Source organism: Anopheles maculipalpis, chromosome X, assembly GCF_943734695.1.
Source record: "Anopheles maculipalpis chromosome X, idAnoMacuDA_375_x, whole genome shotgun sequence".
In the NCBI taxonomy this organism is placed as follows: Eukaryota; Metazoa; Arthropoda; class Insecta; order Diptera; family Culicidae; genus Anopheles; species Anopheles maculipalpis.
In genome coordinates, this window is record NC_064870.1 from 11,413,153 (window position 1) to 11,441,130 (window position 27,978).

At 44.4% G+C, this 27,978-nt stretch overlaps 3 protein-coding genes across 3 annotated transcripts in view; 1 reads left to right on the forward strand and 2 right to left on the reverse strand.

Moving 5' to 3' along the window:
* The window catches only part of LOC126561809 (neurobeachin), a 289,107-nt gene that overhangs the window by 253,432 nt on the left and 7,697 nt on the right, over positions 1 to 27,978 (forward strand). The gene's annotated exons all lie outside the window — the stretch shown is intronic.
* LOC126563397 (uncharacterized) lies at positions 7,526 to 16,703 on the reverse strand. The gene is made up of 8 exons (XM_050220039.1): positions 16,551 to 16,703; positions 10,278 to 10,427; positions 9,650 to 9,743; positions 9,460 to 9,563; positions 8,553 to 8,651; positions 8,239 to 8,473; positions 8,018 to 8,138; positions 7,526 to 7,937 (listed from the first exon to the last, which is right to left on the reverse strand). The coding sequence occupies exons 1-8, from the start codon at positions 16,701 to 16,703 to the stop codon at positions 7,526 to 7,528; spliced, it is 1,368 nt and encodes a 455-aa protein (XP_050075996.1).
* On the reverse strand, positions 19,759 to 27,899 carry LOC126563406 (uncharacterized). The gene is made up of 4 exons (XM_050220050.1): positions 27,735 to 27,899; positions 23,708 to 26,168; positions 20,010 to 20,019; positions 19,759 to 19,906 (listed from the first exon to the last, which is right to left on the reverse strand). The coding sequence occupies exons 1-4, from the start codon at positions 27,897 to 27,899 to the stop codon at positions 19,759 to 19,761; spliced, it is 2,784 nt and encodes a 927-aa protein (XP_050076007.1).

Genomic DNA, 27,978 nt, shown 5'->3' on the forward strand with positions numbered 1-27,978 from the left:
GTTGAAATATATACAAAACAAGTGTAATATACAGTATGTATATTCAGAATGTATTTTTGCCCTAATGATGATATCACAAGTGTGAGAATACGCTTCCTTACACTACGGTGTTTTGCTGCTTTTGGTAAAGTTAGTTTCGCTTTTATGTGCATTATTTTCAGGGCTGTTACAGCTGGCGCAATTTTAGCATTTCATGCGTTTTTACTGTTGAAATCGTAGCAAATTTTGCAAAAATTAAATTATGACGATTTTTTCATTATTTTTGTCTCAGCTCAAATCACCTCTTAATCACTCACACAGTTTTTCAATACGTATGACAGTGTCGTACAGATAGTGTGGTGGAGTGAAAAAATCAGTCATACGGAGAAGATGCAGGATGAAACGAATTTAAACTCTAAAAAACCCAGCATAATTTCAAATTTACATTACTTTTTCTATGAAATATTTTTTTTAACAATTTACTACCTCAGCTACGTGGTATCAGCAAGCCTAGTAAGACATTGCATGAACGGCGTGACTTAGACAGGCCAAGAAGAAGTACATTTTTAGGCATACAAAATTGGTTTTGCCATTATCAATGCTTTGATTTATTGATCCTATGAGATGCATTGGTATTGGCGCGGATTTCTAAAGGTCGGAATACATGGAGTTAGTGCCGAGCCGAGGATCCAAAACGAATGAACCTGGTCTTTGTGCCGTAGTCTACGAACACTATCATAAATCTCATGCAACCCCTTGCATTGAGCGCCAGCAGTATGAAGGCGAAAGTCTGCTTGCTTTCTCGAAAAACAGTATCGAAAGCGAGATCGGGCGTATTCGGGAGTCCATTTTAGAAAAGTCGAATATCAATCCAAAATCCCAGATGTAAACAAAATCCCCTAGCTGCCATTGCCCATCTCTGATCATTCCTGTTGTTAACGTTTATTGAAAGCTTGTTTGGTATGATGTTTGAAGTCTGAATGCCTTTTTTGCTCTTTAAAAAATATACCAATGAAGTATCAATAAAACTGTTCTATTATGGTCCAATGCAACTCATCGATTAATCGTCCCCCCTTAAATTTGCTATCTCAACTCTGTCCAAACTATATAAATTTCTACCCAAAGGGGTTTCTTACGGTGTGTGCATGGTCATACAATCGCAACGTATTAATGTTGTTTCGTTAATATATTTGTGATTTGAAGTAAAATTTTCACAGCCAAAATTCGTCACTGTATCTCAGGAACTACAATTGGAAGCTGCACCCTCAATACGAGTGAAAATATTTATATGAAGCTTTGGAACAATGATCATGAAAAGATAATATGATTTATAAATTAATAAGCATTTACTCTAATTTTAAAATTTTGTGTTCTTAAAAAATCAAATGCACACCCACATTATTCTTAAGCGATTGATTTTTTTGCAAAATTTCAAGCTTCCATTTCACTTCAAGATTTGTAATTGTGTTTTCCTATGATTACAATACCCATTACTTTAGGCATGAAGCATTCGTGATTTCGAATACGGTTCACGAATAAGCAAGAATTACGCACACTTGCTCATTTTTGTGTAAAATGCATCATTGCATCCCTTTTTGCTTCATTATGCTCCGTCTCTTCATAATGTCATACCTCTGCCGAACCAAGCCGACAACACGAAGGCTTCTTCACAGCAATGACATTATGAAGAGTGCGAAGCATTATGAAACAGAAGAGGATGCAATCATGATGTTTACACAGAAATAAAGATGTGTTGGTAACTCTTCCCTCTTTTCGATGTTATCGTCTTCTTCACAGTTGGTTCAACGAGGTTAGGAATAGGTATTGTAATTGTTTGACGACTTTATTAATGGCCTATATATTCCCTTCACTAGAACAAGGATTATTATCTGTTTACTTATGGTTTTTGATTGATAATGAGCTTATCACTGGCTGTTTAATTCCCTTTGGTTAGAAATTGATGACCAACAAATGCTTTTCATTAAAGAGCATCTAAACGGCTGGTCGAAATACTGTGATTTTAGAACTATTGAAAATTTTTTATTCTGATTGTCCAGGATGCATTGGCGTCCTTCGGTGACAGGTTCAGGTACAAAGCAAACAGGTTATTTGGCTACGTCTTATTGATCCTCAATTGAATTCTATTTGCCTCACGTTTTAGTCGCGCGTACGCTTGAAATTTGGCAACGGTGTACGCCTGGCAATTGAAACAATAACTCTTATTCACTTCGGAGCAATATATCATTTGATTGACACGTTGTCGTAATTTTATGTAGTAATTTACGTAAGTGTACAATGCAGTTTGAGGAAACTGTTTGCACCCCGGCAGTTGTAACTTAGTTGGGCTTACAGACTTTACCAGGTTGCGGTTGCTATTGTTAGCAGGAAATTGTATAACCGGGCTTGATTCCAATAATTTTCGAGAGTGTATTTTTAAAACCGCGCCACAGACAAACGCAAACACCCTAGGTAAAAAATGTTCATGTGGATTTGGTAATTGTTTAGGTGAGTCCAATTTGCATACAGTTGCTTGCTTACACCTAAATCATTCTTCGGATGGAAAAAAACATTTAACAAATAAACGAATTAGTAAACAAGGGGGTAAATGAGAATTATAGTAGTGTGCGTGGACTTCGGCAAAACTTCGGCGTGTTACTTGAGATTTCGACTAACGTCGTCTATACCGACCTTAATGGATTGGCGCGGATTTGGCAGTTTTTATATTGAGACTTCTGTAACAGCCCTGTGTTTTCGTTAGCCGAAGCATTTTTCTTTTACAGTGACAGCCAATAATATAAGACCACTTTTATGCCCGCTTTTCAAAATGCTGATTTCGATACTCCCTCTAGGTATAACTTAACCATTTTTAGCAATATTGCTGGGCTGTTCTATCAGAATATATATAGAAAAACATTACCAAATTTTGCTAGAATAATCATCAGCAATTTAGCAATACGGCCTGATCGTCCGTCTGAATAAAAAAAAAATCATCTTCAATTGAAATATCTATAGCATCTCGCATTTTGGCCAAAAACTCGTCAATGATTGTATAATAACAAGACAAAAATTGGATTAGGTTTGAAAAAAAATCGACTCAAAATTCGACTTTCTGATTAACACACCTACCCTACACTAGAATTGAAAAATGTAAAGAAGGGTAAGTCCAATACTGTAAAGAAAATTTTGTTTGCATTTCAAAATTGACGAATTGTTTTAATTTCTAATCATATGTGTTTTAGCCATATTTGTACGAAAATCGAGAAAAAGCGACTAATAATCGATTTCATGATTCTTCCAATGACAGGAGCGTGTTTCTAAAATGTTCAAAAAAAAATTACAACCAAAAAACTAATTAGAATCGTTTGAAATTGGCTTCACAATCTCATTATTGCCTGATGTGCAAATGTTGTCTTACTTTATTGGCGCTCGCTGTTCGCACGTGCAAAAGACAGCGTAAGAACAAGCTGAAATCACGTTTCGCTCGCTCGTTCGCTGCTAAACCTCATACACCAGCAATAAGGGGGGGGGGGGGGGGGTTTGGGGTTACACGGGTGCCATATATGTCTCCATTTGTCACCGGCTCGTCCATCTATACGCAGCCAGCGGACATTGATTTTACGGTCAAGCGGGGTAACACGGTGTTCGACATTCCGAGATTGCGTCCTACATAATGGGTACGTCAGCAAGCACCAAAACTGTGCTCTGCTCACGCATGACCCTGTGCGCGAACGTTTTAATAACTCCATTACAATTTCATTCATCTCCAGCATAACTTATCCACCAATGTTACATCTGTTACAGAAGGAGATGAAGAAGAAGCAGAAGCTGTAGAAGAAAAAAACGAACCAGACACCTCAAGCTAGCCCGCATAAAAAGCAGTTGGTGCGGAGACGGATGCCCATCTCATCCCGCCGGTCACCCCAACTTCTTGCTTGCCTTCTTTCTCCCTCCGAATACTGACGGTTAAAGCATCAGCAACACTGGTCCACAGACCCAGAAAACAGCCGTCCCCAGCTTGCACCTGAACTTGCACTTGCTCAGTTCATCACGGTGCCAGTGTCTAGACGTGCTCGAACGCTAATTATCATTTAGACAAACATACCACATGCATTACTGTCTGTCTGGTCTGACTGGTCCGCCTGCCCAGGTACCTTCGGCAATGATCATGATCATGAGCTAATGATTCGGTGTCGCACCTCCGACCCAGACCGCAGGCCACCATTAGAGCCTGAGCTCTCCCACCAACCAGTCAGCCATCTGGGTAGGGGAAGGGTGTCCGCAAGAGCGTGATTTGATCGAAGAAGCCGACCAAGCATTAAACGGTTCTGCGCGTCGCCCGAGCGCTCTTGGCGAGAGATTAAATTATAACACTATTATTTTCGTATTAACCATTCCATATCGCCCATTATTCACCCGAAGGCAGATTCTAAATGGTCGCTAATGGTACAAGGGTAGATGTCAAGCAACGAGAGATGCAAACATTGTAACGAATTGAAGGCTCGGAACATAAATGGTCTGGGTTTTTTTTTTTTTTGCATTGCAGTTTTGTTAATAATATCCGTTGGAGCTTCGATAAGCCTAATGCTCAAACATCGTTAGTATTCGGAAAACGAAATAAGAGAGAAATGGACCCTCGATTCCAGATTCCAACAGCTACAAGCAGGAGAAGGGTACAAGGGCAACAACAGTGTGGCTTACTTGTGGAAGACCACGGAAGCTAAATTCTGCTAGAGAAATCATTTCTTCGTCTTCTTCATCTTGAGATTGTTTTGGGTACATAGCGTTGAGCATGTCGTCAATGGCGTAGCAAGACTCTTGGAGACCCTTAGTAAAATGCAGTTTGGGACCCCATGCTATATCGAACCAGGTGAATATACTGAGCGTCTTATAGTTTCTCCGGAGCGTGGCCAACTTTTCGTTTACGAGAATATATCAATAAAAATTATTTATAACACTTCACCGGAGAAGAAGGAAAAGGGAAGAGGCTTTTATATAGGTTGCCTTTAATAGAGCATGCTATCCTCTTCCACGGGCTCAGTTTCGATGAGGTCCCTCGTATAATGTTTGGGGCTTCTTAAATGCCCGATGCTCCCATAACCTGCCTATAGGAAGATCCATGCATGTCTCAATTACATGGCCCGATCGCCAATCCATTTCCAGAAAACTTGGTCCAGAGCTGCTGTCATCCATCCACGGCTCAATCTCAATTCCGTCAGGTATAACTCCACCTGATCCAGCTAACGAGCAGCTCGATGTGCTCATCCAGCAGAGGACCTCTACGACTCAGTACATCATTATCACGTGCCCCAACCAACAAAAAAGAATCCTTAGCACACGCCGTTAGAATATAGTGAATGCATTAGCGTCCACCGCCGTATCCGTAGAGAACTACCATCTTCAGTTTGGTTGTGCTTTTTTGTGTTGTTCGAGTTTTCTGAATCGCATTAGTGTTAGACCCGATTTCTCCGGACAATGCGATGTTGGATTTCGTTGTTGACCTTGTTGCTCATAGTTACGATCGTTTGAACGTAGCAGAATTCCTCTACCACCTCGGGATCGTTGCTGTCAACTGATACTTTGCTTCTAATTCTTAGTCCCTCGCGATTGGAGTCCCTGGTGCTTTATCTTTACTGCTTTATTCAGATGTCCATTCGATGATGCTAATGTCATTAGCGAAGCCAAGGAGTTGAAAAGATTGAGTAAAGTTTGTGCCCAATGTGAACGGAAGATTTCTTGCCCTCGTTTTTCCCACAACATGTTGGACATGCCTCTCCATAGTAGCCCTCGACAGCCGAACTAGCTTCCCAAGGAATCCATGGTGGTGTTCCATCATTTGGTCCTATTTATGGTATCGTAGCCATCGTTCCTGTGTATCGTAGATGAAGGATTTACAATAACGAAGGTCCACATAAAGAGTTTATAGCTATGGTGGATCATCATCATTCTCATTTTCTTGGATAAACGACCAGCTGCCAGGACTAGCCGGCCATGTAATGATTTACTATGGGTTTCGTCTGGATGGGATTCAGTAGACGGTCGGTTTGGACCGTCGGACCATCGTCACGACCGCAGGAGATATTATAGGGCATGAAAGTCGCAGTAAGAAAGAATATCATGGAGGGAGGTGATAGGAAGGAGGAAGAACCGAGACTAGAACTTTATAAGAGCTTGTCCTGACATTTTCTGCCGGTACCCGATCTTGACCTTTAACACCATTGCCAGGGCTGAACGAAGAACAAAAATATACGGGAGCTGAGAAACTATCTCTTGAAGATTACTCTAGAACATGCGGGACACGATCATAATCCACCATATAAACACGATCGTACGATAATATTGTTTACCTCCCAGACACTAACACAAACCACGATAAGCTGCACCCATGGCCTTAAAATGAGGTTAAGTTTGTAAGGGCTTATAAATCTTATTACCCCCGAAAACAAAATGCCAGAACATCATTAGCATAAGACGGGCGCAACTTGTTTCGCCTTATCTAATTGGGGGTGCTAATGGTTCACGGGTGTCACTGTGGATCAGCACGATAAGAAAACCGGACCACCGCCGTTGTTTGTGGGCGTTGCTATCCACGATAAAACACGAAAACGAAAAAAATACTTCCATGTTCATTTTTTTTTGTTGGCCTAGATTTTTGGAGCAGAGCAAGCAAACCTGTTTCGCTCGGGGGATCATGGGTTGTCGGATTCAAACGGATTCAACTGGTACAGAGTGTCAATCAATCATGATCTCAACATCCATAGTACAACCGCAAGGGTAACTATTAAATTGCCCAAAAAAAAAAAAGATGTCCTCCCTCCACTCTTGCGTGAGGTTCTTCTGCTGCGATAGGGTGTGGGGGAGAGGATAGGAGACACGGGTGTGGTGGATCGAACGAGCAAATGTACCGCTCTTCGTGACCTAGGTTAGTTAATGAATAATCTATCCGATACCGGGTTAGAGAAGTAGATTGCCTTGTCGCCGCGCACCGGTAGCAGAAGTATGGCCGAACATATGCAAATGAGTGGCGTGATCGCGGCGATCGTGCCGCGAGAGCACACCGGCGGCTTGGATTTCATTTGTGAACCTTCAAGAATTTGGTTTGGAGAGGATTTTCTCAGGTTAGAGACCGACCACACAGCGGCTGACTAGGAACGTGGGAGGGTGGGGGGCGGGGGGTTGTTTATTCGCGTTTATGTTTAAGTAATTAAAGCAAAGCACGCCAGCAGGTGCTATTTAGAGTAGAGCACACGAAACGCGACACAAATCTTGTGATTATATGCAGTTGGTGGAAGGCTTGTTAACATCCGGTCATCATATGCACAACAAGTGCCTGCCATAGCTGGCCGACTTGGAGTCCTCATGGCTTACGGGGGTATTTGCAGATTTTATTTATTTGCGATGTGTAATTCCCATTTGTGGTAATGGGTCATAAATAATGCCATCAAATCCAACAATTAATGTGTGTTTGCATGCGCGGCTGTGTGTTTTGATCGTATTGTAAAGCACAAAACGGAGTGTTGGAAGATAGAGTACCCGCACGTTTCAGGTTTCAATCCTTCAGCACCAACGGTAAGACAACGAGCGGCGGCACATAGGCCGGATTCTCCGCGTACAGCGTCCAGGTGCGCTTAATGCAATCGATAATGCCGACGCAGATCGTTTTCACCTTCTGGTTCTTGCCATGGTCCCGGAACACCTTATGCTCCTTGGCGGTCATGTCGCTCAGCATCCGCACCACATCGTCCAGCGTTTTGGGTGGCGGATACTTGGCGAACGTGTTCATCCGCTCGATGCTGGACTCGATGATCAGCCCGGATACTTCCGGCACCGGGAGCCGCTGGTAGCTGTTCACGTGGACGATGTGCTCCCCAGGGCTGGCGGTCAGTATGTTAAGCTGCGACTCGTTCCCATTCGTGGCCGGTCCCATTTCTGCGTTGTGAAACAATCGATCGCCCTCCTGTCTGTAACGTGCGGAACGCGAGTCCATTAGCCGAATGATGTCTGATTAGACATCGGGAATTACAAAAAAAAAGGCACTCACCTAAGGAACGTCATGTTAATGGAGCAACCGTCCGCCGCACCAACGCCATGATCGCGCAATATTTCCTGTGCCTGTACGAAGTTCTCCGCCGCTAGCAGGGCACGCGTGATAAAGTGACGTGCTGCAACAAGCAGAGCATGAGATCAGGGGAAAAAATGATTGTCTTTAAATGACAGTCGAAAAAAACAACAACAAAATGGCGATTGTGGGATAAGGCTTACGCGTTTTGCCACCAACGAGCGTCTTTGCGCTGAGTGTGTTGATCGAAAAGACCAACCCATGATGATTGGCGTTCATCGTGTAACCGGGCAGATGGCCGGCATAGCACAGTGATGTAAACCGTTCCTCCACCACCTTGTGCTTGCCTTCCGGCGTTTCCGAAATGATGTGTGCCGATACGAAGTAGAAGTGATTCAGCACCTCGGACAGTGCATCTTCCGTGTGTCCCAGCACCACCTGTTATGGGAGAAGGGGGAAAAAACAGATTGCGGAACGTTAGACGAGGTAGGTCACTGAGATGGATCCGTTAACTTACACAGTCCGGTTCGTTGACACAGATGGTGGAGCAGCCGATCGGTTGATTGTTCCCATCCTGCGCACCGCAGATGACGTCGTCTATATGCAGCAGAAACAGCTGGAAAGAACAACCTGAAGGGTTACAATATTGGCAAAAAATGGTCTCGACGGGTTTTTCCGCTTTGCGCTGATGATCTCAAAATCTTTCTCCACGTGTCATCTCATCTAGTGATTTTCGTTTCCTGCAGCAGTTTATTGATTCCTTTTCCGACTGATGTCTCTCAAAAGGACTTTAGCTTGGCGTGTGATACAACTGTCTTCTCGGGCTTGACAGGATAAAAAATAGACATCTCATTTGTCAAAAGCTGTCTGCAACGCCAATAATCTATTTCCATATACGTTCCATTTCACCATCTGCGGTGGCAGACCACCGCTTTACTTACCTACCCGTCCCTACACGTTACGGCCAAAAATGACGCTTTCCTAAGCCCTGTTTGACTACAATATCTCTGTCTCCCTCCGTCTCGGCCTCACACCCTTCCCTTCCACTACTTATGGTTAACGCAATTAGTTGTAAACACATCATTGTTAGGCACAAAAGGTAGACATTATTACTCGAGATAAAATATAAAAAATAGAGCTGATTTTAACGTCTTACGTAGATAGGGGTAAGAAACCTTCGATAAGCTAATAAGAGGATACAAGTGTAACAGGCTATGAAAGCATCAACAAATATAGCCCCGCGCGTATGTCTGTGTCAACTCTTTGCAAACAGGCTTATACACCCCTAATCAGATTAGCTGTAAGTAGTTATGCCGAATAACTGACTAATAAGATTAGCTAGAAAGCCTCTCGGCTTCCCGGCGTCTTCTCGATTCCATAACTTCCTATATTACATAATGGCGTCGGGGAAGAGCAATAATTACCTTATAAAAGTCCACCTTCGCACCATCCGCAATGCCCTGCAGCTCTCGGATGTACTGCGGGAACGATCGGTTAACGTTTTCGTACGTGTCAACGTAGATTTTACCTATTTTTTGGGGGAGGAACAATGGAGGCATGGTGGATGGTGTTGGAGCACCTTTAGCACTTAGCGACACGCGCGTCTATACTTACGACCCTTTTCGGTGTTGAATAGCGGTATGTACGTATCGTTCAGTGTGTTCGACTTCTCCAGAAAGCTGTGTATGATGGATGCAAAAGTACGGCCCTGTTGGACAGATAGGAGGGTGTAGTATTAAGGTGTAAGAAATGCCACAACCGGATTGATCCTCGTTTTGGGGTAGAGATGCGTCATATTGCAACAAAGCCTTTTACGAGCTTCAACCCGGCCCGGTTTGTTCGTTAAACGGGAAAGCGTTATAAGTCTTCTTTATCTTTTACTATTTACAACTACACGTTGTAGATTGCTTCGCGCAACAAAAGAACCACCTGTATCTGTTCGGAGGAGCTTACTATCTTGTGCAGCACTTCAGTTCTAGATATCTCCTTCCTCTCGAGTGTGATCCATCAAACGAGCGTTCACGTTCACACTTGGAGGACTGATAGGGGGCATCCATTTTCTTATCTTGAAACCGTACGACTTCTAGGGGCTTCGCTTCCCAACCAGTATTTCATGCAACAGAAACCAGGATCCACTCATCAGAGTAAATTGCACTACACTAAAGCTGTCGTCGCACCCCCGTTTACTGTCACCAGATCTATCTCCACGTGTGTCACATCGCTAGAGCGTAACGATACTTACCACATCGAACCCAACTGTGTAGTGGGTGCCGCGCGTGTACAGTATTGGGATAGCATCCCGACGCTCCAGATCAGCCATTGCGGTGAAAACGAAGAGGTTGATTGCACGATGGTAGGGTGGATTGATGATCCTCAAGCTGTCTTGTTTACACTGACCGGCGAAGGAAAATACACTCACAAGTCACACATACACACACACACAGAGCACTATACCAGTTGGGGCGACACCTAGATGCAAAGACCTCACCGGACAAGACAAGCTGGCGCCCTCTCTAGGTAACGATTTGACGACTATTGCAGCAACTTGTGCGCACGAAAGATGGGAAGCGCGCTAAAAATTTGTGTACCCGTTTGCGACTCTCACCGAACGGTAACTGGTGGTCTAGTTATGTTTCCGTCCTGTTTATAAATATTCTACCGAACCGTTTGGTGTGTGCCGTACCAGTGTGCTTTTGCACGCCTTGTCGTGCTGCTGAGTGTCGCAGCACCGCCATCTCCCCATCGGGGTGCATCTCCCTGCCCTTGCTTGTCGCGGGCTCCATGCTCCATCGTCGTCGTCGTCGTCGGTCGGCCCTATCGCAAAACACTCACACCTTGTTGTAGCCACAACGCAGCACAGCCGCCGAGCAACCGCGACCAACAGCGGTGATGGTGGTGGTGGTCTAACAGGGCTCAACATTACCGGACGACGACACGGTACGATTAGCTGCGAAAGAAGCGCCCGTCTCCTGCCTTCCATAGCAAAACATAAACAAAAAAAATGGAGCCTCCTTTAACGAGCGGGGGGGGGGGGGGGGAGGGGGAGCGCACTAAGCGGTAGAGTAGCAAAGAACTCTGCGTCGTCGTTCTCTGCGAGGAAATTAGTCACCTGTCGCAAAGAAGGAGGAGCAATCCGACGTGGGGAGGAGGAGGAGGGGGGAGGGTGAGGTGCAAGAAATGCATTCGTGCCTTCGTGGTGCGGCTGCGAGCAACAGAACTTGCTGCTTCGAGACCAACATGGCGGAAGCGAGTGGTAGGTATAAACCGATTTGATGCTGTTCTTCCTCCCACCGAGAGCTGCACGATATCCACCAGTAGGTTAGGGGGAAGACGAGGAAGGAGCGGTGGCTCGTGGACAAGGGGGTTCGATCGAAACCGATTGCCGAGCCTCATTGCGTGCCGATCCGTTCGCTTCCCTGACCTTACATAATGAGGCACGACGACCGGGTCCGGGTCCCCAACTAGGGTGGGGTAAGTACCAGAGATTAGAAGAACTATGCTGGCCACCAATACTGACATTGGGGTGTGTGTGACGTCAGAGGCTAGATTTTAGCTCTGTGCTTCACCGGTATGTAAGGTATGCAGCGCAACATATGCAAATGACCTCCTAGGTTTCACTCCAACCGGAGTCCGGAGTCCGGCCAGTCGGAAGGGACGGAAGATTATCGATCTCCTCCGGTATATGTGGCGTGTGTATGTGCACTCTCGGGGCTTATCGGGACGGGCAGGCTCACGAAGAAACCTTGACCACATATCAACGTACGCGACGTGTACACGCACACACCCAGCCGTGCAATTATAGAGCCTCCCCCCCCCCCACCCCTTCCTCCCACATCATCCTTAGTAGAATTGGACGAAACACGGTACAAACTGGGTCACAAAAGTTAGTGCCACCAATTCGGTAGAGAGAGGGATGCGTGCAAATAATAGCCGAAACCCGAGGGTTCTTAGACATCTAACCAACCAGTCGGGGTAGAACGAAAAAAAAACACAAAAAAAGAAAAAGAAAAAAACCACAACCTTCGGTTACTCCATATTTTGTTTGTTTGGTTTTACTCTACTTCTTCAGATTTGATAATCAAATCTTGTGGTGACGAAGTTATTGCATTGCGCCACTTCCGCTTCACGCATTACTGTTCCGGGGAGGGTACCTCACACATCAGTTGCGCTGCTAATGTTGATCCCCCCTCCTCCCCCCTTCTTTATTACCGCAAAAAAGCGCCGAATGCGAATTTTCACGCACCAAACACACGCACAAACAAACACCTGGTTTCGATTCTTCTCCGACCACGTTGGTCCGGCCGGCGCCATATTGCTTCCGCCCACGTGTTTCGCTGTGCCGTTTTTCAAGGTTAGTCTTTCTCCATCCGACCTGTGCACGCACCGTTCCACACAAGGCAACATATTCGTGTCCAATTTAACCCATTGAAAACCTTTCGGGGGACACCTTGGCTGCTGGGTGGTTCTCCTCCCGGCGAAATTCAAGGGCGAAAGCAGAAAAATTGTAGCCATTTTATTGTGCAGCACTCCTTGAGAGCGGTACGGAGGGCGTTCAGACGATTCCTTTGTGTGCCAGGTGTACATCAGGTTCCCTCCCAACACCCCCCCCCCCCCCTTCATCCCTCCCGCACAAATATGAGTCCATGGTTTCCACAAGAAGCATGGCATCCTGGATAGGGGCGGGGGGAAAGTGAAGGAAACACACACGACACCTATCCCAACCCCAATACCCACACGAAGAGGTCACGGTTTTCCGGTTCCGGCTCCTGCCTGGCACACACACACACACACACACACACACACACACACACACACATTTCATCACCATGTTTAGACCCTCCTAACATTTATTGTAATGTTTTGCGTGCACGACCACGACCAGCTCAATGTCAAAACCAATGTGCCTCTCGCTGGGGCAGTTTTTTTTCTTGGGGCGAGGGGGGGGGGGAGGAATGCCTAAACGACAAATCACGCAAAACGCCCGCGCACCGTACACCCAACCCGGAGTTTTGGGGCTTTTAAAGTTTAACGCCTATTTTTGAAAAAAAAATTCTGGCTCTGTCCTATTCTTTTAACTCGCCATTCTCCTTCAAGTCACGTCTCTAATTCACGAAATTCCGTGATCGCGCAGAAACAAATGGCCAAGACCCATAAAATGCAGAGTTTGATGATCTCATTAATTTAGCTCGCTTTGTGTGTGTCGGTGGTTTTTTTTATGCGTTCGTTTAAGTTTCGATCACTTAAAAAATGATACAATGTTAGATAGAGTCTTGAGGAAAGGGGATGAAAACGGATGGAGAAGCGCGGTACCATAAACGGTTTTGGCTACTTTAGTAGGCGTTTTGTTGTTGTTGTTGTAATGTACACTGAAGCGTGAATTTGTCACTGCACACGACACTAACCAAACAACGTCGATTTTTTTTTAGTTTTTTGAACAGAAGCCGCCGTCAGCTATGTCGGGAGGGGGGAGGGGGTAGAGGGGGGGGGGGTGCTCTACTCTAGCAGAAAGAGGTACAAAAAAGCGCAATAATTTTAAACTCCTCTTAAACAGCTGTTAAATGCCAGTGGGGACCAGAAGGGACCAGTCTTAACTGCCCAGTAAAGAGCGATAATGAAACCATCATCAAGGTTGGTTGGGGCTAAAAGCTTCACACTTCCCATTTAAAGACAATTCAAACGCTTTATACGAATTCACTTCCTATTCAGAACTTCGATTTTGCACAACTTGGGGTTTTGGGGGTAATTTATTTCTTCTTTTTTCTCTCCTATAGCTCTTTGCTATCCCGCCATGACCAGCGTGGGGGATAAACGATATCAGCACTTCGAGGGTTCCATGTCTTTTGGGGAGACGGACACACTCCCCGCAACACAATCGTGTGTTGGCTGATAGTAATAGCAGGAGATAATAACCTACCCCAATAAGAGCTGCCATTATCTCGTCATTCCTGTGCTGTGTATGTGTGTGAGGAGGGGAGAGGAGGGGGGGGGGGTTGTGAACCGATTCTGGCTCTTCTTGGCTTAACCTACTAAGTCACACCGGGCATCCAAATGGCTTACTAGACTTGCTGACACCACGTCAGTTAGTCCTCAGCACACGTTTGATAGTCCGTCCTCACTACGGAGGAACGGAATTTCCGGATGAGATTTGAACCCCGGTCCTGCCGTGTGAAGACCGGTGCCGCTGTCGCCTATACTAGTGATGGGTAAATCCTCATTTTCCCCAGTGTCGGATTAATTCGACCCCGAGGCATTCCGGAGTAATCTGGAGTTTGCTCCAGGATTTTGCTAAAATTTGAAGTAGTGTTGTGAGTAACGAATCTTTTATCAAGAATCATTCATTTCAACCATTCAAATCAAGAATCGACTTTCGTAATATTCGGTAATCTTTTCAGAGTTACGATTTATAAAGGTTCGAAAAAAAAGGTCGAAAAAATCATGAGCCTTTAAAGATTCACGACTCAACAAAGGTTCGTGGTTTAATATTCGCTTCTGAAATTATCCCCCCCGTTTGTTTGCTGGAGGAAGGAGGGCGAGAGAAAGAGAAAGAGAGAGAGGGAGAGAGAGAGAGAGAGAGAGAGAGAGAGAGAGAGGGGTTGGGGAGTTGGGTGGATCACAATGAGCGAGCAAAATATGGACGATTGTGGCCCTATTGGGCAAAACGACTAAAGAGTTAAATCTGTAAATGGTATCGATTGTATTGATCACTGACTGATTCACTTTCATAGGCGAATATTAAAACTTAGTACAACGGTTTAAGGAAGGAAGGAAGGAAAGGAAACAACGTTTAATGGAGTACAACAAATCTTTGGAGATTCGTCTTTCACGAATCATTAGAATAGAGATTCTTATTCATTCATTCTGCTGAATGATTTGATTCATGAATCGGAATCAAATTCACCCAACACTTATCCGGAGTAAAATCCTATATTCACTATGGAGTGCATTGCAGAATAACCTGCAATTATTCCGGATTACACAACTGCTGAAATTTACTCCGGATTCAAACCCGAAATCGATGCCGTAGTAATTCCGCACTCTCCCAAACAAAAAAACAAATATTTGTTCCAAAGATTCATTTTCCTCTTTTTGCTCCATTTTCCTTCAGTTTATTACCAACAAATAAACAAATTTGTGCTACAGAGTCAATAAGAGACTGCTCCGTAATTACTCCGGAATCGATAGATTTTGAATTCGAAGTAAACTTCAGCAATTGACTCCGGAGTAACCTGTGATTGATTCCGCAGTGCACTCCGGAGCTGAATCCGGCTAAAAGGCACAACATCCGACGGCACTATCAAACTAAATATGGGGATCAAATTTACCACAGCAACACGGTTAACGCCAGAGCCACCAAGACAAGGTGGTTACGTCGGCGACGATATCATCGGCCAGCGAGTGTACACGTTCTATCGTGTCAGCAATTTTACCATAGACAAAAGTGTGCAACCTCAGCTGTTCTCAGCTAATTCCCGCGGGTGGCGGACACTCGCGTTACCAGGCGAAAACCTTGGAACGCAAATTTTAATACATTTTGGGCTAGGCAAAATAAACTCAGTTCTGTTCCAGCCAGCGAAAGATCGGATCATTTTTTAACAATGCTTTCGGAATACGAAATTTATGCGAATTTAATTTATACGAAATTTTACGTGACAAAAATAGGCTCAATAGGCAGCATCGTGACAATAAATAGATAAAACAAATAAAAGCGGAATTAGACAACCGAGTATGTCTGGAATAAGTCCAAGGAGGATGAGGCCTAGAGAAATTGGTATGTTGACCAATTGTAGACCAATATGTTAGTCAATTGGCCCGGTTACCCGGCTTTTTCGGGATGCATAAAAACATATTCAAATTTGACCCGTTAATAATTTGGGATCTGAGGCATTTCGGGGAAAGTGGCAAGCGTTTTCTGTTGGAGTCGTGCCGCGAAAATATTGATCGATGGTACAAAAAGATCCAAGATGCTCAACATTGCGCAGCAGTTCTGATTCTGATCTGAATTCTCTGTAGTGTATCGATCTCGATGATTCCGATGAAAATCTTCGCAAAGATCGTCCACCTACGCGTCCTTAAGCCGGTGAGGATTCTGAGGATTCCTCCTGCAGAAAGAATGAGGGCGAACAGTTCACGCAGCTGCAAGGGTATCCGAAATGAAACAGCTTCCTGGAGTGCACGCTCCTACTCGACATCTTGCAAAAGTTCGGCTGCAGTGGCTGGCTGTTGAAAGGAAGCACAAATGGTGCCTTCAACTGTCCGTAGATCCATAAATGACATTGGACCCTTTCGCTAGCGTAACTTTAACCGAAGGCAGTACCGTTCCATCTGTGACGTAGGACAGTAAACCATGCAGCCGACCACGATATTGGTGAGTAGAACGCGGGGAATCTACTGTTTCCCAGGATCTTTGTACCACAACAGTCGTGCGGTTGGCTTTGCAAAACGAAAATGTAATGGAACTTCTTGATACGTCAATGTGCGGGTGGCTACATCGTTGACCGTCAGCTCCAAAAATCACTTCACATGTGTCCATTGCACCTCCCTCCTCCCCTTGCTGCAACACAATGCAGCTCGACGCTGGCGCTGATACTCGGCTTGACGCTTTCGGCGTAACCGTACCACTCTTTCGGCGTACGTCTCCGTAGGCAGGGTACTGTACCGCGCTAACCATCTTATATTGGTTGGTAGTAGTATATTGACGTGTGATTTCGGAGAAACATAGTCTGCGGCGTCGGGCTTTCCCATACAATTTGCATGGAGAAAACTTTTACATCCAAGTAGGAGCAAAAAAAACTATGCTTTGCCCAATGCAAAATTTGTACAGCGCTGTGGTGTTAACCCTACGGCAAAGAGCCATCGTATTAGAAAAAAAATACAAAATAAATAAATAAATGCGGAATTACATCGTTTTTGGAAAAAAATGCTCAATTGGGTCTTCCAGGACAAGTAGCGCAGCTTCGAAGAGTCGGACGAGCAACTGATACTGCAGTTATCCCAGTCGGGGGAACTCGTAAGTTCTACAGGATGTTGAATGCGGCACGGGGTGGTTTTACTCCCATGATCGCTATGTGCCGCAGCGAGGAAGGAGATATCCTGTCGGACGAGCGAGAGGTGATCAACAGGTGGAAGTGCTACTTCGACAGACACCTTAACGGAGCAGATGCAGGAGACACCGAACTAGGCGCAGGAAGCAGAGGAGTGCAGAACTACGACAGCCAGCATGACGATGACGAGGTACCCCCGCCATCCCTGGACGAAGTTATCAGTGCCATCAAACAGCTGAAATGCAACAAATCAGCTGGCAGCGTTGGGCTGGTGGCCATACTGTTCAAGATGGGTCCGGAGAGGATTTCCCCCATAATGCATTGGATGATTTTTAAGATTTGGGATCAGGAAGAACTACCGGACGAATGGAAACTGGTTGTCATACACCCGGGTGTACAAAAAGGGCGTCAGGATGGACTGTGCTAACGTCCGGGCCATTACAGTCCTGAATGCTGCCTATAAGATCCTGTCCCGAATAGTCTTCTGCAGACTGGAGTCCCTTGCTACAGATTTCGTCGGAAGCTACCAAGCTGGATTTGTTGGAGGCAAATCGACAACCGATCAAGGCGGCCTACGATACCATAGATCAAACCGAACTATGGAACACCATGCAGTAGTACGGATTCCCTGGGGGTATGGTTGCTAAAGGTCACTATGGACGGGGTGCAGTGCAAGGTGAGAGTTTCGAGCATGCTGTCGGAATCGTTCGAATCTCACCGGGGTCTGAGTCAAGGAGACGGACTCTCCTGTTTGTTGTTCGCTCTGGAGGGTGTCATCTGAAGAGCGGGCTTCGACCCGATCTCTCCAGTTTCTTGGCTTCGCGGGTGACATCGACATCATCGGACGGACAACTACGGCGGTGTGCGAGGCGTACACCCGACTGAAACGCGAGGCCAATAGAATTGGATTGAGCATCAATGCGAGGACGACAAAATACCTGCTTGCCGGAGGCTCTGACCGTGATAGAGCCCGACTCGGAAGTAGAGTATCGAGGTGGCGACAATATCGAGGTGGTAGAGAAGTTCTGCTACCTTGGTACGATCATAACTTCGGACAACAACGTAAGCAGCGAAATCCGAAGGCGCATTCTTCAGGGAGAATACTACGGACTCCACAAACTCCTGCGATCCAGAAGACTCCACTACGGGTACGAGTCTTGGACTACGCTGACGGAGGACGCCAATGCACTCGCCATTTTCGAACGGCGGGTGCTAAGGACTATCTTTGGCGGTGTGTGCCAGCAGGGCGTGTGGCTCGGTCATGCCCCACCAAGAAAGTGCTGGTCAGCGACCCGTTCGGCACGAGGCGTAGAGCAGCACAGCGAGCTCGTTGGCTGGATCAAGTGGAGCCTAAACCTGTCGGAGATCGGATGCATCCGTGGATGGAGGACTGCAGCCCGAGCCGAGTTTCCTGGAAACTGATTGGAGACCTGCCCATGTCGACGCCACAATCCTGAGCAGGCCAAGAAGAAGAAGAAGATTTGCTTACAACCCTTGTTGCATAATGAAGATTCCTAGCCAACAACGGGTTATCAGCAAGTCTCGTAAGCCATTAGATGGTCGTTAAGCCAAGAGCCCAGAAGAAGATAATAACCTACCCCAATAAGAGCTGCCATTATATCGCCATCCCTGTACGTGGGTGTGTGTGCGTGTGTGGTGTAGGTGTATGAAGCTAATCCAATCGTCCATTACTGATTACTGTAGTCCATTCGCGCAGCAGATATGTTATCTCGAACTACGCTTTGAATTCAAACACGTGATTATATAGCTGCTGGGTTTAGAAACCTTTCTCCATAGAGTGACGTGATAACGTGTAATCTACAGTAAATGATAATGCCAACGATTAAGAATCATTTTTCAGTTTATCTTCGCAGCTCTGGCTGAACTATTTCTGTAGGTAATTAAACGAACTTAATCAAGTTCATAAAGATCTATTTAACATTTGTATAACATCGCGTATGTCGAACGCTTTGAGCGTCGATACGCTTAGCGCTTTGACAATTCACGCAAAATTTGTTTTAGTTTCACCTTTCCTAGCGATTGTAACGCCCTGAGATGCAGTAACGCATCGCGTCCTGAGTCCTTTATTTTTTCACTTTTCAGCTGGGACTGCCTCAGATGTCTGTTGTACGTCGACGATGTCAAGTTCTATCTTCCTGTGTATTCGTCACTTGACTTCCATCCGCTCCAAAGCTACGCTGATGCGTTTGCAGGTGGGATGCGTCTCCAATGGGCTCGTTTGACCGAGGGTTTGCCCCTCCCTAGGATCGCCCTAGTCAAGGACCTTGATGTGTGGCTCGACGAAGTTCATAAGAATCTTGCTTGTCTTTCGTGTCTTGTGTTTAGCTATTGTACAGCACTCTAGATTAATAATAAAAAAATAAATACTAATAATAGTAATAACATGACCATACGACTATGAGCCGTCCTATTGGAGTAAAATAAAAATAAAACCTAAAACAATATAATAACACATATTCAATTTAATCCTTTTCTCCTTTTTTCCTTCCCTTCTTCTCCCTCTATCCTTGTCTCTCTAAAGAGATGGAATATATTCCATCTCTGTATCTTCCTCTAATCCCTGATATCCTCAACTCGTATATAATCTTCAAGTCAACACAGCATCCTTCCTACCATTTCCCCATGCTCATATCACGGTACGAAGTTTTTGTGTTAACCAATCTATCGTCCGGATCGCCCTGCATCTGGCGGCCGGTTCTCTTCGTCGCTACTTTCCCCGCCATAAATAAAAAGACTTTCTTCCACATTATTCTGCTCCTCGTCATCAGGTTCTTCCACCGGCATGTACCACGGTTCGTCCGATTTCGTCCTGTGCAAAGTAAACGATCCCACCGCTCGTTTCAAACCTACGACTGGAGTCTCCGAATCCCTCGGTGTTTCATCCTCCGCGCGACCAGTTTCGTTTGACTTACCGGCAATTGCCTGGGAAATCGTGATTAGACAAACAAGTTAGATGGCAAGGCTAAGCATAGGTACACGAAGGGTGTTGCTTCCGGATGTGGTAGGGGAATTTGGCGAACTAAAAATTTACGATCGTAGCGATAGCGATCGAGTGATCGAGCATCTAAACGTGATGATTGCTCCCTGAATACCCTTTCTTGAACAGCGGAAGATTATAGCTTCCTTTTCGCTCATTCGAACCAAATGTTTGAAAAAAAAAAACTTCCTTCGAACGCCCTAGTATCGGGAAGACCCAAACCCCGTATAAATAGGAAATAATAAAAAAAATTATCAATAACAGTAAACCGAAAAACCGATGACATGATATTTTTGAAAAAAACTTCGATGGTGTTCAGTCCAAATAAAGTATAAAATACAAATAGAAATACAAAAAAAAAGAGATAATAATCTATAAGACCGTATCGAATTCTAACGTATCACCCTCCGATTTACCGTTTTACACTAGAAACAAGCTATTCACGTTGGTGTGCAAGGGTACGAGAGTCGCGTAGTGTTTCATAGCAACAGTGTATTTCCGATAGAAAATCAGGTAGCAGCTAGGGACCTGTCGAGCGCTTGCCTATTAACTGATTTGTGTCCACGTTCTATAGTGTCATTTCAATTAGTGAGAGAACTTATTTTAAATAGTAACTAAAACTTTTTATCTATATATTGGACATGGAGACCCATTGAGGAAACTGTCAAATAAACGGAAAGGTTGGAAATGCGGATAGCGAATGTCTTACTTTACGGAGGATAAAATCCAACAAATCCAGCAGCAGTCGAAGGAGATATAGAGAAGAAATGAACAAGGAAGCATCCAGTTCCGGTGAAAACTTCAAACAAAAGAGAATCTAGCATTGTTTTTAAGTGGCTGTATAAAAAAAAACAGGAAAAATCTAACGTACGTTAAACATGACGGCATACAAAACTAAAACAACACTTGAACTTAGTATAGTCTATTTTGTATAGTCTAGGAGTTGAGTCTCCAATAGACTATTGGAAAGAAACTTTTTGCCGAACGCAGGTAAGGGCATGACTAATATAATAGTTGAAAACTACGTTTAAGTAGCGACAAATTAAATCCATAAAAATGATAAACGCTGTCTGACAATACGGTGGTAAGCGGTAATACTGTAAATAAATCCTATCTGCTGCTGTTAATAGGCGAACCGCGGTTTACGGTAGATACCTGTTACCTGTACCTGTACCGTCGGAATATACACTGTTGCACGCGAGAACGGAGCAAAAAGGGTCGTCCATTGTTTTCCTTTTTCGCACGTGACGGTAGGGGGGCGTCTCACTACTTACACGCTTGTTGGTGTTTGTTGCGGAACTCCGCTATATTGGAATGCTGGTATGTAGGACTGAAGCTGTGCGATTTTTTAAGTTAAAAAAAAGAGAGAGAGGGATTACAAAATCCATTAAAGTTCATTATTTAAAGAGCGATGCTAGTGTTATCATGCACCAAGTGCAAATATTACAACAACAATACTTAAGAGATAAACAAATGGGTATATACAGAACTTGCTAAAATTATCGATGCTCGTTATGGTGGAGCTGACTGTGTACTAACACATTATTTACTATGAAAAGTGTGTTGACGATTGATCCGTGCGTTACAGTGATAGCTGCCAAATGTTGCCTCTAAGTCAGGCATTTTTGACAGCACTCATCAATATTTGTCCGTTTGGCATCAATGTTGGACTCGAAGGTTTCATTTAATTTTGATTCTGTAGGAAAAACAGGACAATTAGATAGTACAATAGATTTTTGGAATGATTGAAGAAAAATGCGGCACCACAATTGTTATTAAATACATAATTAACTATTTTGATAACTAACAAAGGTGAAAAAATTAATATCTTTTTGTTTTCATTCAACCATCCATACGCACAATGTTTAATTTTACGCACAGATTGCGTAAACTACATAAAAAATTTGTTTAATTATATACCAAGCTGACGAAATAAAGAAATAATTGACGACTAATAAAAAGTATTAAAACATTGTAAGATGTAGTGCTGAATGAATGAAATTTCGTTTAAAAATTATGTGGAATATGCAGAACTATATAATGCTAAACATGTTTAGTTTGAGTTTAAATTGATGAGCGCAGTTAAAAATGCATGCCTTCTAGACAAAAATTACTGACCAAGGACAAAAATTTGTAATATTGTAATACAAGCACCTGTTGTGTTATGAGTTTAGCAAAATAAGAAACGTACATGGGGAAAAGGGGTTGTTTATTTATGAATGACGATTACATTAAGAGGTATGCTAACATTAAAGTGCTTGCAAACTTAACTGGACGATTTTCACTCTTTTCAAACTTTCATTCTGGTTGACTGAGAAGTGTCTGATTTCGTGATTTGCATTGAACGGCACCCACAAATTTTATAGGTTATAAAGAACTGTGAAATGTTTATTTGTGCGTGAAAAAATCATCCAGTCCAGTTCTACACAACTGAAATGCGATTTGATAATTAACATTGAGTGGCAAATGCATTCGTTTATTAGCGGTATAACAAACATATGTAGGAAAAAGAAGTGATCTTTTTTTTATAGATAACGTAAACGTTAAGTGGTGCGTTAGTGTGAAATAGTAAAGTTATGAGGCCTGGCCGTTCTTCAGAAAATAAAAAAAAAAATTATAAATAGTTCCTAACCAACCAATAGGTTCGTGTACACGAGACAAATCCAGCTTGAACTGACAACTGCCGCAATGTTCGATTGGTAGAAACGCTTCGCTTCTCCCTTTTTATGTAAGCCGAAAGTAACGAATTATGATCTTCAGTAGCCTGGAAAATTTACAGCCATGGTAATCAAACTAGCGAAAACGTTTCGTACCGTGTAAATACAAAGAAGGTTTGCAAACCTATTTCATAGGAGCTGTTTGTAATGTTACTGGTAAGATTCTTCAGCAAAGAATCGTAACGTGTATGGGAGCCTAAATAATATGCGTTTGCTCATAAAACGAAGTTTTGATTATGAAAGGCACAAGAAAAAAAAAACACCAACCCACAGCAATTTTAGGGACCGGATGGAAAGCATGGGAGGATATACGCGATGGGACAACAAAACCATAACTTCACGAAAAGAAACCTGGCGAGAGAGAAGTGGGTTACGTACGGTTGGCGCATTATTATACAGGTGTGTGCTATCATTATGCTCAAATGTCCACATTACTCTTACAGGTGCTCTCGTTAGTGTGGATTAAACATTTTTGTTTGCCATAACAGTACATACCGCTGTACTGGTAGAAGCGTTATCGGAGCGTAAGCCTCCCGGAGCAGCTGATTGTGCGAAAAGACCGCTGAACGGATTGCTGCTGTCGGTCGTTGTGGGGTCATTCTTTTCCCAGGATAACACACTGAGGCCAACATTCTGATGTGGTCAGTTGCGCAGATGTAGAAGGGTGGGGGGGTACGGATGAAATGTTTTTGAAGAATAAAAAAGAAAATATTAGCTACACTCGCATCACGGTTCTTCTCCGCTGTCCTCTGCTTTTTCTTCTCTACTGTCTTGCTTTTCTGCTAATCGCTTACTTTGTTGTTGGGGTTGGATTGCTTAAACCTGGCGAAAGGCAACGGTGTGCTAGGTGTTGCCGTTAGCTCTGTACCTTCACTTCGGGTGCTAGCTGCTGTATGGAATGGATTCGTTGTCCTACGTTGTCCTATTTGCGTGGTCGTCGTATTACGCACGGAGCCACGTGCATGCTGTTGCCCGCTGGAACCTTGCCGTTTCGCGTTTGATGTCTTGCGCAGGCCGGACATCTTTTTCCGATGTGCCAATGTGCCAGGCATACTGCTGAATGGGGAAACGGTTGTAGGATTCTTCGATGGTGTCGTCGCCGTCACCGGTGCTCCTCCCGTTCCTCCATTAGATTTAGCCATCCCGCAGCATACACAAACCACCGCCGACGGTTTATTCCTTATGCAGCACGCGTCACATTCCCACCGTGATGATTGAGCGCTCACAATGGCGGCAAAGCTGCTGGAAGACGAAGTGCTTATTGGTAGCGGCGGTGGTTGCTGCTGCTTCTTCGACGGGTTTGCACTTTCGCACGCCACGCAAGCCAGCTGGTGCGGTTCATTGCGAACCATGCATACATCGCAAATCCACTTGCTAGCCGATTCGGCCATCAATTCCTGGAACGAACGAATATTCGTCCGAGGTTCCTCCGGTTGCAGCAGTTCCGGTTCGTCGAATTTTATCGAAAGTTGTAACGGTACGGTATCGATACTGTCCGTACCCTGCTCATTTAAAGGGTCCAATAAAATCGGTTCTGAAAACGTGAACAATGGAACCTCCTCAATATGTACGTTGGTACGTATAGGAGAGCTTGTAACGATCTTCTGCATAGGAGGATCTTGCTGCTGCTGATCGTCTGTATCTTCATCGGTTAGTACCGATAGTTCTAAAGCGCGTACCTCTTTATCGCGTACATCCTTTTCTTCCTCCTCCAGTACCGGGTTCCCAACATTCGTGTCTTTGTTGGTTGCCTCTTTATCGCGTACATCCTTTTCTTCTTCCTCCAGTACCGGGCTACCAACATTCGTGTCTTTGTTGGTTGTCTCTTTATCGCGTACTTCCTTTTCTTCCTCCTCCAGTACCGGGCTACCAACATTCGTGTCTTTGTTGGTTGTCTCTTTATCGCGTACTTCCTTTTCTTCCTCCTCCAGTACCGGGTTCCCAACATTCGTGTCTTTGTTGGTTGCCTCTTTATCGCGTACATCCTTTTCTTCCTCCTCCAGTACCGGGCTACCAACATTCGTGTCTTTGTTGGTTGTCTCTTTATCGCGTACTTCCTTTTCTTCCTCCTCCAGTACCGGGTTCCCAACATTCGTGTCTTTGTTGGTTGCCTCGGTCGCCAGACTTCTATCGGAGGATGCAGATTCCTCCCGTCGGTCGATCGGTTGGTGCGCGTACAACGGTCGGACATTCATTAATGGCAAGGTTGGTGGATAATTGTCCGAACGAGCTTTCCTAACGGAATCCAAATTTTGCTCGTGCAATATCTGAAACATTCTTGGAATGCGTGAATTACCGGCAAACTCCCAAGCACAACTTGCAGGGTCGATCTGTTCCTTTACCTTTTTGGTGCTTTTTTTACACTGGTCAAAATCTTGCAATATTTTCATTATACGCTGCGCGGTATTAGTCATCTCAACAGGGTTAACATGGTCCGATGCTACATGTGCATTGCTTTTACTGCTATCGTTCTTTCTGTTGCTGGAGTGCGACAATGAGTCCGGTTTGCGTATCAGAACGTCATTGTTCTGGCTTCGTGTTTGTGTAGAGTACGTATAGAGCCTGTTGACAGCCGATGCACCACCATAGCGCGTACACCCTTTGTAAAACATGGAACCGCCGTACTCGGGCGTTATCCGTTGACCACTAGCTGCTGACCGACTGAAGGATGGGCGAGGGAAAGAAGAGTTAGTTTCGCTGGAGGAGGCACTGTCCAGATTCTTGGTCGGTTTGTGATGCGAGTAAAAGAAATAATTTCCAAACAACCCGCGGTGTAGTTGTTGTTGGTTTTGTTGGTAGCATCGGTTGCCGAGAAAGTCAGTCAGACGCTGCCTTTGATCGTATGGCAATTTGCTGCGTTCGACACCAAATTTCAACGCACCCAACCTCTGCCTAGCGTTATGCGGATCCTCTCTTTCCTCCTCTTTTTCCTCCACTGCTTCCTCTACATTCTCATCATCCTCTTCCCGTTGGCGCTTTCTGGCACGTTCAGCCGGCTGTTTGCGGTTTGATACTGGCGTCCTAAATACGTTCGATTCTCCATAGCCCTGGAAAGGCACCGGATAACGCGCACGATTTGCATGACTGTAGTTGCTTGACAAGAGTGCCGTATCGGATTGAATCGTTTGGGTTTCTCGATCGACGCGATTGTCCGGTAGCGGGTGGTGACAAACAATGATAGATTGACTACCGCGCGTAAACTCCTGATCACCCTCATCATCTGTCTGCTGCAGGCGGGGTCGCTTCGCTGGCTGTATTTCCGCACGATCATTCCCGCAATCGTGCAGTCGAGCCGATGAAACAAATGTTTTCCTCGCGGTTTGTATCATCTTTGCCAGTGCGGTCGAGACGTTGTTCCGTAGTTTGCCAACAAGCGACTAAAAATACGCCGTATAAAATGGGCATGAGTGTTTTGATAAATTTTTAACTTGGGTAACTGTTGCCAGCTATCAGCAGACTTTCGGCAAAAACAATTCCAAAAGAAAAACAATATTAAAGATGTAACTATTTAGAATTTGATAGCGAACACCAAGGCCGAAAGGTCAGCGACTCAAAGCGACTCAGCAAGCAAACAAAAAAAAAAAAAAACCCCTCGAAATAGTCTTCTAAACTACTGCTCAAAACAAGGTTTTGTCAAAAACATTCTTTTGAGCTGTGTTTTAGAAGTAGTAGAGTAGTGTATATCGAAGTGTTATCGTTGCACCGTGTAAGTAGTAGTCCAGCTATGTGTGTTGTGTCGTACCTAGTAGTGCGTCGTCCTTGTCATTAGTAGTCCGTATCATTTTGTCTCACTCTTTTTTGGACTTTGAAAAGTTCCTTGGGTTTTCCGCCCTTCCTTAATTATTTATTAAATATTTTTTATTATTTTTGTTTGTTTATTAAACAACAATAAAAAATTACTTTGAAAAACCACTTCCATTTCTTTGGACGCTATCGCCACGGCGGAAATCGAATTGATTTCCTCCGAGTAACACAACGCAAAAGAATGTCGGCAGTAGAAGCAGACGAAGCTGGTAACAAACAATTCTATGCGTCCCGTTGTTGTCCCGATGTCCTCGGATGGCGGGCAGAGGCATCATTGTTATCCGAATTTCTATCTCGGGAGAAGAATACCGGGTGTTTATGATGCCCGGTAAAAAAGAGCTTGACTAGCAATAGCAAAGTCACTACACAACATATTAGCTGTCGGCAGTGACGTATTTCGTGTCCGCACTAATAGAATCCAGGTCGGCGTAAAGAACCGAGAGCAAGCGAATGCCGTTGCGGCCGAACCTGCCTATACGGAGGACTACCGGGTGTATTTCTGGTGTGGTAGAGGATCTCGACATTCCCGCCGAGGACCTCCTAAAGTACGGAATGGATGGATGTCGAACCTGCGCCACCCCTATACTCTCTTCCAACTTTTTGATTGGACAACTAAATTTACGATGGCTACCATACTTCAATGGAATTGTAGAAGTTTTCTTGTTAAAAAATAATATTTTTAAATCTTTGGTCGGCCAACACAAAATCGATCTGCTTACCATCTCTGAAACTTGACTTTCCCCTGGTAAAAATGTTACCTTTCACGGATATCATTTAATCCGTCAAGATCGAATCAACATAGGTAGTGTGGAATATGGGTAGAAGGATGCGAAAGAGCACCATCACAAACGAGAGTGAAAAGTTTTAGGAGCCTTTGCTATACCAGCTCAATCAATGATTGAACTAGTCGCGAATATTTCGATAAATATCCATTTAAATGGGTCAAAAATTCGTACTTGACGAAAAAACATTGGACTACATCTTACTAAGTAGTCGAAATAATATTTGTTTTACGAGTTTTTTTTTTCTAAAACATGCTTGTTTTGCAGACTAGCTAAAAACTGGTACAGTTGCCCTTCGCAAATTTACACAAATTTAAGCTTGTAATCCTTCTTCCCGGTAAAATAGTATGCTCTTACCTGTCCCGACTCGTTGTTGCTGTTGGCTGATTCATTAACAGCAGGGCCCTGATCAGGGACCTCGTCCTTCAACGGTTTATTGGAATTTTCGCGTCCCAGTTCAGTTACCTCCTCCTCTTCCTCGTTTTCGGTCGGTTCGCCCGAGATGTTACCCCGGTGCGACATTTTGCTCCGCTTTTGCCGTACAGCTAAAAAAAAGGAACTTTATTACTCTCTTTACAGTGGTGGATACTTGTCTGGTTTG